Source organism: Desarmillaria tabescens (genome assembly GCF_030435595.1).
Source record: "Desarmillaria tabescens strain CCBAS 213 chromosome Unknown EV420scaffold_25, whole genome shotgun sequence".
Lineage (NCBI taxonomy): Eukaryota > Fungi > Basidiomycota > Agaricomycetes > Agaricales > Physalacriaceae > Desarmillaria > Desarmillaria tabescens.
The window spans coordinates 450,698-462,545 of record NW_026848324.1 but is presented as its reverse complement, the minus strand read 5'-3'; the positions used below and the strand labels follow the sequence as shown (position 1 = coordinate 462,545).

The window sequence follows — 11,848 nt, the reverse complement described above, 5'->3', positions numbered from 1 at the left end:
CGTATCACAATCACTTGGCACTTTGCTCTGGGATCCCTCCTACACCAAAAGCCGCTTGTTTGACCATTGACTCTGCCCTTAAAAGCACACAAGATACCATATAAAGCTGTGCGAGCTTCCGTGCCCTCCCCCCTCTCTTTCTTTGCTCGTTATCAGCGCCAGAAGCATCCAAAGCTTGGTAGCTGACATAAATTCAAAGACCGTTAGGGGAATCTAAACCTGCAGCTGTTGATTTTGCGTATGTTGTCCCCCAAAAGGTAGTATGTACATGAACCTTCTCCCCCATTTTTGTGGCAAGGTGACTGGCACTACAATCTTGTCATTATAACCAATTGTATATCCTTTTAGGAACCTCCGCATTTCCACTACTTCCTCTGGTCATGCCTATGCTCATCCTTCTGCTGCGACAGTCAGAGATAGTAAAACTAGAACTGGTGGCTTATTCCAACCGCGGCGTCTCATGAATGACTGCCATTTTACGGTCGATACTTTATCAAGCTTTGGGGCTCTCCTTCCTTTACAAATTACCGAGCATTGCAGCCGTAATAGAGGTTAGCAAGCAAGCAATAGTCAAGGATACCTGCTCTGAGCTCCCGTGGTACAGTCGTATGCTGGATCTTGAACTTTCGACCTTTTCCCAGGCTTCCCCTCCCGCCCGTATTTTCTATGAAAGATTGACCAGAACGGGCCGCTGATAATTCCAAGTCGATAGCCGCGACCCATTCAAATCCACTCGTTCCTGGCCCACCTCTGTGATAACCCCGCTCTTGCCACCGCCGTTCCAGATGCGTGCCGATTTTCCAGCCATGAAATACCTACTAATATAACTTCTTAGTGTCTAATAGATGGATTGTAGTCTGGTGACAATGTCTGACGAGCCAACTGCTCCTGTACCATCATGATTTAGGTGTCAGTAGGAAGGGGACGTCCTAAAGTCGACAACTTACTACCAGCGTTTTCCTCGCGATACTACTTAACTACAATGCATTTATCTGTCCGTGGTATAGTCCCATCTCGAATTTCACCACTAAGTCTGACATTTCCATCCCATTATACAGACGTATGGACGGCAGTACTTTATAGCGCATCGTCGCCATGGGCTTGAATTGGAACTTATATTTACTACAAACATCATGACAAACCTGCCTGTCTCCACCTCAGAATGTGCACCACCATATGTGCCGGCGCGATCCTCAATATTGTCAGAAATATATATAATGTGAAGCACTCAGGTTCTCCACATATTTTGGATGACATAAGTATACACCAATTGTGGAGTTATCAGAACTTGTCATAAAGCCGCGTACTATACTAGTATTCGGAACGTTTTTAATACTACATGCTAATATTATGGGACCATTAATAGTACACGGAACATCAGGACAGCTTCCTCTCATCTCAGCGGGGAAAAGCCCACTGCCCCTTAAGTAGTGGATTAAAACGATAGTAGTCACCACCATCAGCATATTCATTAAGTAGACGCGAAAATGTCAACTTCATCGACAAGATCACGTCTCACGGTCCTGATATGCGTCTAGTATATCTATAGACCAATACGTGGTTCCACGGACGAGTTCGACGTTTCGCGGAATTAATTCAAGACCAAAATACGATCGCTCGCACAGGAAGTTCCCGAAAGTCATGATGGCGGGTAACTAAAAGCTTCTGAAAGCATCAAATCGTCCGTGATATTAGTGATTTTATGGTGCAATCATTACTAGATATCACTTTTCCTTCTGAGAAATATACGCGACGGGGAGGACGCTGTACCAAGAATATCGAAAGACTCAGGATGAAATTGCAAATACAGTATAAACGCTATGAATATTCTTACATCTCGGCTACACGGGTTACGATGCGTACAGCGGGCGGCTTGCTCGTCAGAAAGAGACTACCTAAGGGGCTTGCGGCAAGGCGCGCACAGCGGCGAAAGGGTGGCGAGTGGTAGGTAATCCCCAAAACGATGGTTTGGCTGGCCCCTTACAATGATTATTGAGCAATGAACGAAAATCGTTTCAGGTGCTCTTCCAGAAAACTTACTCTTCCTTCGCTTAATCGGAAAGCAGCTTAGGTTAATAGCAACCTATAGCAGCCATCAAGGAGACATGAAATTTCCAACGGTGCCCCTTGTATGTCGCAACGTCGGTTCTATATTATCAAAATACAGTTAGTTACGTCCCCACTGGTACTCGCTTTCTCCTCTTGGACACTGGCGGCTGGGGTTCGGATTCAAGCGCCACTAAACCTGTCAAATAGACGTCCTCCTCCGGGTCATCTGCCTCTTCCTCTCCTTCCTCCTTCTTTTTTCCCTTCTTATTAGATTTGCGTCCCTTGGTCTCTTTGGTCGGATTTTCATCTGGTGGTCGTAAAGATTCTGTAAAGACTTGTCACGAACACGAATCAAACCAAGAACTACCAGGTGTTTCTTACCCTGCTTGACAGGTTGTAGCCCGTATATGCGGTACAGATGCAACACGGCCTGTTCCTTGTCCTTCGCCTTCGCCCGGACGGGTCTATAAACAATCTGGATTTGCGGCTGAAAAACTCACCTCAATCATCAGATCTATTCAATGCGAACATGAGTCAACCCGCCCAACACCGAAATAAATAAAACACCGACCCATATCTTCGGGTAACTCCTCAGGCAAGCTCTGACAACGATCAGCATGTGCCCGACGCTCCATGAGAGTCTCCGCTCCAGGTCGCGGCTCGCTGAGGTGCTGTTTCGGGTTTATGCCGCGTCGTATCCAGACAGCATTCGCACGCTCGATAATCTCGCGCCGCGAGATTGACGAAGGATGGAGCGCGTCGTGGTGATAATCTAGGCCGTAACAGATAAGATACATAAGACACATCGAACGGGAGCAAACCACGCGACTTGCCGAAGACAAGCGGGACGTCTAACTCCTCGCAAAGTGGGAGCAGATCTTCAGCGTTGTAACATAGCTAAAAGGATGAATAATTGTCATGGATACCGTGACAGACCGAAATACCTCGTCGTTCTCTAGCACCAACCTTTCTCTAACGTTCTTCGGCAAAACTCGAGTAATCGTTTCCTTAATTCTCTCGATCGTGGCAGCTTTGTCCTCATATACGCCACCGCCCTGAAGGACAATTCAACAGGGCGATCAACCAAAAAAGCGACACATTGCACTTACATGAACTATGATTACCCCATCCACGCCCAGCCCCATTCGATCCATCATCTCCGCATGGTACTCCAACTCTCTCAGAGAAGACTGGACCACCTCAGCTCGGGGACTCCCTAGCTGAGTGAACTGTCCCGGGTGGGTTGTGAGCCGATGGCCGAGTCGCGAGGCCAAGGCTCCCACCTGTGAGAGCAGAGGAGCGCAGTACTCCAGAGAATATCCGTATGTTGCGTGAGACGCAAACGGGAACATTTCTGACGAGATACGCATGAATCGGATGTTCTGATGAACGGTAACGTGAACTTTGAAAGCAGATATGGAAGGGTTCAACCCACGTTTTCTTCATTCCATTGCATAATCGAAAGGAGGTCTTGGCAGTTTTTCCGTCCTAGGTCCTTTACCCACTCCAAGCCATTTTTCTTGATGGTTTCAATTCTATAAGTGGATGTATAGTCTGAAATTTCGAAGCTGCTATTCGCCGACGAACCTGCAAGTTCGAGAGCAGAATATTGATTCAGCTGCCGGTCGTTTATTCCGCAAGATAGTGTTTAAACATGCGTAACCTAGGAGAAAGCTGGTTAGACTCCGGTCGGGCAAATGATATTAACTTGCCCAAACGCCCCTTGAACGTTGTTTCCTTCCGTTCAACGTCGGGAATGAGGTAAACAGGCTCCGGTATTGGAGATCTCGGTCTCCGTGTCCTTTTCTTCACCATTTCTGTTCCTTCTGGGACGACGACGCCCTTGGCCTTCTGTTTTCCAGCGGCGGTAGTAGTAGTAGACTTTTCATCTTCCAACGAAGTGAGGTCCGAGTCGTCGTCTGACGATGATAATTTTCTCTGGACTTGACACTCGTCCTAACACTGACTACCGCAGCAGTCGTCGCCTGAGCCACCGCCGTCCTAACGCGTGCACTACGACGAAGTTGGACTGGCCCTGACATGACTCCCGGCAATATTCTGACGCCACGAAAATGCTGTAAGATGGAGTGGTAAAGCATGAAAGGGGGCCATTTTGTTGAGTTGGCTCGTTGAGGCGATCGCAGCCTGTGATCGTTTGGTTTGTGGCAGCGACGGAGCCAAACATACGATCCCGAGCTTTGACAGATGATGTCATTCATGTGCCTCATAATGCTAAAGTCAAGTCTGTAAATTTCTTAACTTCAAAAACGTAAAATAATGTGATAATAAACCCGATTATATCTTGCGAGGAAGGGTACTTCTCGTAGTAGAAAGAATAATATACGGGTAGCTATGCCCCAGGCGCAGGAGCCAGCCTGTCTCGCTAACATTTAGCTTCGGCTCGCTTCATGTTGGAAAGCCATATACAGCGTCGTCTTCAAAGCAAATGAACCATTTACTCTCCTAGACCTCTCTCTCTCGATTCTCTACATGCGCCCGTCTGCATTCTTCGCGTCTGTCACTTTCTGACGCCGGCATACTGGGGTCACCTCCATCCGAACTGGACCTGCGGCGACCACTAGCCCGAAGAATCCTCCATGCCTCCAGTGTCATGGGAGACATGTAACCGCGTTCGCTTCTGTATTTTCCGCCTTGATTGAGAGCATCCCCGGAACAGGCTACCTGTTCGGGCGGGAAGGGGATCGGGGGGATTTATTTAGTTTGGACAAACCTATTTCTTGCTTCAAAGATCACGAGTGCTCCTTAGCCGTTCAGCGAGGGTACGGTATTACCAAAGTATTGGAGAGCCTTGAAGGCACGGGGTTAATTGGCGCGTCTGAGTCACGTGCATAGGGTCCTGTGCGCTGCCAGCATGGCAAGTCGGAGTTTGAATCACAGGTCATGGACTAATCCGCATCAAGTATAAAAGCCCTCTGTTCTGCCTCCTACCACCAACGCCCCCAGCAGTGCCCGCCGCCGTGTCTCCTGACACCCAGTCGTGCCCTAGCCCAGCGTCGAGATGTCAAATAAGATAGTGGTGAGCTATGCACCAATTGCTGTGGGTAGTAGAATCCCAAGTAACGCTCCCGCTTCTTGAGCCCAACGTGTACCGAGCGGTCATCGACGATGTCATCGATGCTATTAAGCCCGAATTTGAAGAATACGGCGTCCCGGAGGACGTCTTGGCGGAATTGCAAAGGGTGAGTCTCGCCTTCTTCGTTGTGCATTCATTCTGTCAATTTTGTTGGACGGTTACAGAAATGGGAAGACAAAGTGATTGCGTCACACGTCGCGGAGTTCGAGTCGGGACATCAGCCGCCTCAACAACAGGTGCAACAGCAGCAGCAACCCCACTACAATGTTCAACATCCTATGCATATCGTACAAGGACACCCACACTATGCCACAGGTCCTTACAGTGGCGTTCCAAATGTCAAGACAGAGCCTGTTGATGCTAGCAGGTACATTCTTGCCGCTCCTCCTGCGTACGCTCTCCCTCCCTTACCGGGACCGTCGCTGAGCGGACTTCGAACCGGTCTTGGAGGCCAAACGAGTATTCTCTCTTTCCCTCCCGGTCCGCCTCCCATACAGCCGACAAACGGCACCCCTTCCTCAGGTACGCCACTAGGAAGATTATATGTACCGCCACCAGCCGTTCCTACATCTTCCCCAGGCCAACCTGCTGCAGCATCTGCGACACCCCGCAAAATTCCCCAGGTCGACGGCCCCTCTGATGATTCCGACGATTCGGCCACGCCACCTCCGTCGTTTGCTCCACGTTCTCAGCACCCGTCGTTACCGCAGCCGCAGTTACAGTCCTCTGCATCGTCCGCGCCGAACGAGTCTGAGGCTATCAATAGCGATCTAGATGACTCAGACACGGAAGCGGAGGATGATGCGGAGGATGGAAACGTGGGCGATACAGATATCGTTTTTTGCACATACGATAAGGTTTGAATGCGTCCCTTTCCTTGTATCCCGTTGTCACTGACGGGTGTTATAGGTTGCACGGGTCAAGAACAAGTGGAAGTGCATCCTCAAAGATGGCATGATCCATATTAACGGTAAAGATTATCTTTTCCAGAAGTGTACCGGGTAAGTTACCGATATCTATCTTGACATCAAAGCTTTGATAACTTACGCAACCCTATAGAGAGTTTGAGTGGTAGTCGTACTGAGTGACCGAGACCGGCCAATTCCCTGCGTCCCTGCTCTTCAGGTGATCTTACCCCATTCTTCGCCTGCCCAAAATTTATTGCTCCGGCATAAATTGCATTACCATTTTATTATATCTTCACAGCACACACACTGTATACACACATATGCATCATCAGCGCAATCAAATCTGTTTTAGATACAACCAAAAGCGTGGGGGGAGAGGATGCGATTTCTCCCCGCAATAGTGCCGGTGCCTAATTGCTTGGAAAGAATTAAAGCGTTACAACATGTGGTTATGGTGCTGCCTGTTAATGGCTATCTCCTTTCATTTTTATCTCCGCTAAACTCGTGATGTTCGTCCTTGGGTGAATCCTAACCTCAATAGCAGACCTTAATTCAGGTATCGGATTCTCATCTGTACAGGACCAAACGCCGGAGGCAGAAATCGACCGGTGAGAAAAAAATGTTTACTTCACAGATCTTTCTGATGGATATTTAGGATACACAGTTGTCCACAGTCACTTTTTCTCCGATTTTTCAGCATCAAAAGATTAGTCGGTTAAACTATCGCGTTTTGCTCGATATAGATCGTGCTTCTCCCATATGCCCTCCCAGGAGTGCACCAGTTCACGTACCCATGCACCGTTCCGGATCCCAGGGTTTTCATGTCATTAATCCAGTATTGTAACCGTGTTACGTTCTCTGAGAATGCTCTAATTAATACAGGGGGTGGAGTACTAATGAAATATAACAAGGGGGTATGTAGGACGCTAAATTTTACGCATTGGTCAGAACTTGTACAAGAGTGAGTAGGCCGATACTTAAGAACACGATGAGGGTCCAGAGATACATACGTAGGGTGTTTGATTTTAATCAAGCGGTCATTGTTTAAAAAAGCGTCAGTCGAACTGTCAGAGCGCTATTGAGTCTCGGGAGAGGTACCAGCCGCTAGACTAGGATCGAGCAGCCTCAGGGCCTTATCGTCGGCGGGATCGCGGCGGTAGGGGTGCCGCCGCTTGAGCGTATGGAGAGGCGCCAGGGCCCTACTAGGACCAATATCCCCCCTGCGTGTGTCATCCACGCTGGACATGCTTGAAGAAGACGGAGTACCGTCCGAATCGGCCCCGGGATCATACTGATCATGGATAAGCAGCGATGACGAAGACGTGACGGGAATGGGCGCAACGAGGTTCTGAACGGTGCTTCCCGTGAGAGGGAGAGGGTGGGATTTGGCCATGGCGTATAGGTGGGCGTTCTGCGGGGGCAACCCGGTGGAGGTGGTGCTGCTGAAGGACGCTGGGGGTTGTTCGGAGTACGAATAAACGGGTGGCTGATTTTCGACATATGGCTGTTGGGGCGGGGCGGTGTACCAGTGCGAGGATCCTCGTTCCATGTATGGGCTGCTTTGGCTTGACTGCGAGCTGTGTGAGGACGAAGGCGACGGGTGGCCGGGCGGGGGAGGGTAGTTTATGGCGGACCGTAGACCGGATGTTACGAGAGGTGGGGCTGGTCGAGAGGGACCAGGCATGGAGCTGGCTGGGTACGAGGGCTGGGTTTGGGAGTAGGATAGTCCGCTGTTTGGCACGGCGGGGCGCACGGAGGACGACGGCACAGGCTGGGAATCATATTCGGGGAACTGCTGGTTGGATCGAGGATAGGGGTGATACATCTGCACAGACTGGGACTGGGATGGTGAGGCGGGTGGCGGCGGTTGGTTGTTAGCCGCCTCTGACGGATACGGGGCATATGTCCTCGACACCGCCGCTGGCTCTGCATCCTTGGTGCGCCCTTGGCGAGCTTTGCGATTCTTGGTGGAACGAGTGCTCTTGGTGAACATGCCCTCGGGAATGGTGATGTTCCGGAGGCCCTCGATGTCATCGACGGTACCGAGATTGTCGACAGTACCTTCGGTATAATAGGACGCTAGAACATGTCAGCGAAATCGGACGCGATGGAAGGCTCGGAAGCGTACGTACTAAGATGCCACTTTCGCTTGCCGTTCTGCGTCTGCACCCAGACAGAATACGTCTGCTTCACAAGTCGATCCCAGCCTCGTGGTGGTTGATTTCCAGCGGCATCACTGCAGGAGGCTCAATCATTCCGTCCACGGTACGGTCAAAGCGAGATCGAACCTGGTTGAGTCTGGCGCGACATATTTTTCATGGTAGAAGAGGAATTCCTGGCCCGTGCGTGAGCAAAAGCAAGAAAAGGAAGGAGCCAAGGGCAAAGATGGACAGTGAACTCACATCGCGAACGCGACTTGGGCTCCAATGCCTCCCCTCCGTGAAGCGCTCGATGCCCAGCCCCGTCACCTCGGCATTCGGCCCACGTTCTTCCCAGGCGTAGACGCACCCAGGGCGCAAGGCGAGCCTCTCGTCGGCGTCGAGGCGCCGGTTGACCATCTGGAGTCTGCCCAGTTGGATGGCGACGAATATCTTGTGTGCATCACGGGCTGAGCGTATACGGATGTTCGTGCACGTCGGGCGCTGCATGGTTGCAGCTTGAAAGTGGAGAGCAGAAGGAGGAAGAGGGAAGACGAGGCCCTCGTTGTAGTCGGTTCCTATTATATGGTAGCGGCAAAGCAAGATGGCCCTGGGACGGACATTTGTTTAATTAGTCTCTTTTTTGACCTGGTTCATACAAGGTTCATACCGTCCGACATTTGTAAAGCCTCCATGGCATCAAACTATGATCATTGCCGGGCAGGAACAACCGGGCATCTGGCGCCATCGATCGGTATCTGGTGGCCTATCATAACCAATCTCCAACTCTAAACACTCTAACTCTTATTATTCTTCATGACACACCCTGTCCGTCAAATCCTTTTTACCCACATTCGCCTCCCCCGTTCCCCTCTTGTTTTTTTTTTCTCTCAGCCCTTTGGCCGTTCCCCACCGGAAATATCAAGGTACAACAAAACTGTATTCTACCCTCCTTCTCGAGCTCTCTTCCCCTTCGGCCCAATCGGCTCGCAACATGTGGCTCCCTGGCACGCCAAATGACACACACAGCACAGTACCCGTTCTTCTGACCCGATGGTGTTGGTGCGGTCTATGATTGATGTCGACGATCCACTACGTTTACCGCACCGCTCTCCTTGTCTGTATAAAAAAAATTTCTTATCATCATTCCGAAGGTTGGCGCCGCTGAGATGACGATCTATCACGCGCCCCTCTCTGCAACTCGTCCTGTCGTGTGGCAACTTGAATACAATACATATTGTCCCGTGCCGTTGCTGCTAGTTTGGTTTAGGATACATGGCTGTGAACCAAAGAATGCTGACGATATATTTGGACAGAGTGGTCTCATGCTTGTCAAGTGCTCAAGCTACTTGTAAATCACCGACCTCGGAAAAGACGGCATGTCCCCCATCTCTGTGGTAACATCATCCCCCCTTGCCTGGGTGCTTTCGCCAAGCGACCCTACTTGTGCCCCTAAAGAGGAACAGTCATATGTTAGCCCTTTCCTCTTTAATATTACGCCTTGACAGCGCTAGCGCTGGCTGTACCGGTATCCATTTCATTTCATTCCAAAAACAAATTCCCCCCTCAACCCTTACCAAGTACGTTATTTTAGAAGTACAACACGTACTGAAAACACGTTTCATTGGACTTCTCTGACCAGAGCTGTGATCCATGTACAGGCTGTGGGGTTCGCCTGGGGCTCGAATCTCTCACCGCCGGTCTGCATGTAATGGTCCCGTAATGGTTGTGGATGCCTGGCATCGGGCCTAGGTTCCCCCTTTTTATGATGAGATGTCGATTTCATGGTTGTCGCACATCATAATTCACGTCTCCGAGAAAAGAATGGAATCACTTATAACTATGTTATTTTAAATTAAAAGAAGAACAGGGCGACCTGATGGTGAGAGTCATGATCTTGAAGATTTTAAGTGCATCACCGACGGCTCCGAACTCTTTATCATATTTTGATGGTAAGAAAAGATTTAGTAGCATTACAATACAAGTAGAGAGAGGAAGTGCAGGATATATGTACTATGGTCAAGGTCTACAACAAGAAAGCAAAGCGCAACGGAAAAAAAGCACGTAAAAATAGAACAAAATAAAGTCCGAGTCCAGATTAACATTCAATTATCGAAACCCAATTGCATTCAACGCTTCCTCATCGGCTGGGTGCCTTCGTGGTGGAGGTATGTTCTCGAGATAGGCCAATGGGGCCAGACACCCAGACCCAGCCCGAGGTTTGACCGAGTCAGCACCATACGGGTGAATCATACCGATGCCCTGCCAGTGACTCGGCTGGGCACCTCCAGATCGGTGGTAGTTTCTCAGAACGTAGGGATCGCACGCTGTGCTATCCCGCGGCCTCCCTTTCGCCGATCGAGCGCTCGTGTATTTTCCCGGGGGTACGTAGAGGTTCGACAGCATAGGGATGTCGTCAATCGTTCTTAGGTAGTCAAGGGATTCTTGGGTGAAGTACGCGACTGACAGCAATTGATTCCGTTAGACTCGAGGTCACGGGTAATGGGTAATACAAACAGACTTACTGAGATGCCATTTCCGCCGGCCTCTGTTAGTTTCGACGAACACGGAGTATGTCTGTTTGATCAGATTGTCCCGGAAGACGGCACGGTTCGAGTCTGTAGGTGAATACACTCTGTGAGGGATAGCTCAGCCGAATGGTGAATTGCTGGATAGGGAATGGAATATTCACGGTGTATCAGAGTCGGATGTCAGCTCCATCTCCGTGGACTCGGGGCCCTTTTCTTGATAATACAGAAATTCCTAAGTTGCAAGTCAATTAGCACTCCCAAGGGAACGTTAACCAGAGTTCGCTCAACGCACATCTTTCACTCTGCTTGGTCCCCATCGTATAGAGTCCGTCCATCGCTCGATTCCTAGCTGCTGTGCAAGTGAGTGAATGGGCGGTGGACGCAGCAAGGAGCAGAGTGTGTCTTACACAAGAAGACTCTGCATTAGGACCCCGTTCTTCCCAGACAAACACACAACCCGAGGCAATCAATCGACGCTCCTCAGTGTCCAACCGTCGAGACACAATAGGGAGCATTTTGAGGGAAACAGCATGGAATATGGCATGGGCGTCTGAAGGGGTGCGCACGCGGATGCCCGTGATAGTAGGTCGCTGCATGGTCCGTGGACGTCGAACGTTGCTGAAGAAGGTTGGAGGGCGCTTGAAGGGAAGAACGGAGTGGTCGTCTTTTATACTTAGAAACGGGTGGGTGGGGAAAGAAGTATAGTTGCTTTGAATGCTGTGATGATCAGGATCAAAGATGTTAACTCATAAGCGATGCATAGGCGCGAACGAACAACGTCACGCAGCAGGGATAGCCAATCAAGCGAGAACTTACTGGGACTCTATTCATCAGCAGCTGATGTATAATTTCCTGCCCCAGACGGCCGGATGAGAAAATCCTAACAAAGAGGAATAGGGTCTAAGGAACAAGGTAACTTGTTCAAGGGCCGGCGGGAAAGTTCTATCGTAAAATTCCAGATGTGCTATTTGAAACAGTATTGTATGCAACATACCTTCGTACCTTGCCTCGTTAAAGCCATACATCATATCCTCGCCGTGACCGCTGCATATTTATTGATGAAATCAACCCACACGTCCGCAAAAGCCGGGAGTCTATTAAATCGTTCCGTGTACCTCACGTCGTCGA

General features: G+C 49.9%; 4 protein-coding genes across 4 annotated transcripts; 1 reads left to right on the top strand and 3 right to left on the bottom strand.

Moving 5' to 3' along the window:
• Positions 1 to 1,786: 1,786 nt before the first annotated feature.
• Positions 1,787 to 4,213, bottom strand: EV420DRAFT_1630142 (UV-endonuclease UvdE-domain-containing protein). The gene is made up of 11 exons (XM_060476108.1): positions 3,762 to 4,213; positions 3,637 to 3,712; positions 3,485 to 3,584; positions 3,159 to 3,431; positions 2,994 to 3,104; positions 2,871 to 2,946; positions 2,621 to 2,821; positions 2,550 to 2,563; positions 2,431 to 2,497; positions 2,041 to 2,374; positions 1,787 to 1,979 (listed from the first exon to the last, which is right to left on the bottom strand). Exons 1-10 carry the CDS (start codon positions 3,862 to 3,864, stop codon positions 2,172 to 2,174), a joined length of 1,224 nt encoding a protein of 407 aa, XP_060329027.1. The 5' UTR covers positions 3,865 to 4,213; the 3' UTR covers positions 1,787 to 1,979; positions 2,041 to 2,171.
• Positions 4,214 to 4,774: 561 nt separating this feature from the next.
• EV420DRAFT_1554061 (transcription factor IIA alpha beta subunit) lies at positions 4,775 to 6,224 on the top strand. Its single transcript, XM_060473592.1, has 2 exons — positions 4,775 to 5,249; positions 5,308 to 6,224. The coding sequence occupies exons 1-2, from the start codon at positions 5,094 to 5,096 to the stop codon at positions 6,004 to 6,006; spliced, it is 855 nt and encodes a 284-aa protein (XP_060329026.1). The 5' UTR covers positions 4,775 to 5,093; the 3' UTR covers positions 6,007 to 6,224.
• A 902-nt stretch (positions 6,225 to 7,126) lies between these two features.
• On the bottom strand, positions 7,127 to 8,699 carry EV420DRAFT_1644745 (uncharacterized protein; the record flags this gene model as incomplete). The annotated part of the gene is made up of 4 exons (XM_060477686.1): positions 7,127 to 8,130; positions 8,184 to 8,287; positions 8,340 to 8,386; positions 8,454 to 8,699. The coding sequence occupies 4 exons, from the start codon at positions 8,697 to 8,699 to the stop codon at positions 7,127 to 7,129; spliced, it is 1,401 nt and encodes a 466-aa protein (XP_060329025.1).
• Positions 8,700 to 10,071: 1,372 nt separating this feature from the next.
• EV420DRAFT_574244 (Gti1/Pac2 family-domain-containing protein) lies at positions 10,072 to 11,788 on the bottom strand. The gene is made up of 7 exons (XM_060482640.1): positions 11,723 to 11,788; positions 11,537 to 11,600; positions 11,128 to 11,437; positions 11,013 to 11,072; positions 10,882 to 10,952; positions 10,715 to 10,824; positions 10,072 to 10,651 (listed from the first exon to the last, which is right to left on the bottom strand). Exons 3-7 carry the CDS (start codon positions 11,314 to 11,316, stop codon positions 10,299 to 10,301), a joined length of 783 nt encoding a protein of 260 aa, XP_060329024.1. The 5' UTR covers positions 11,317 to 11,437; positions 11,537 to 11,600; positions 11,723 to 11,788; the 3' UTR covers positions 10,072 to 10,298.
• Between the last annotated feature and the right edge of the window lie 60 nt (positions 11,789 to 11,848).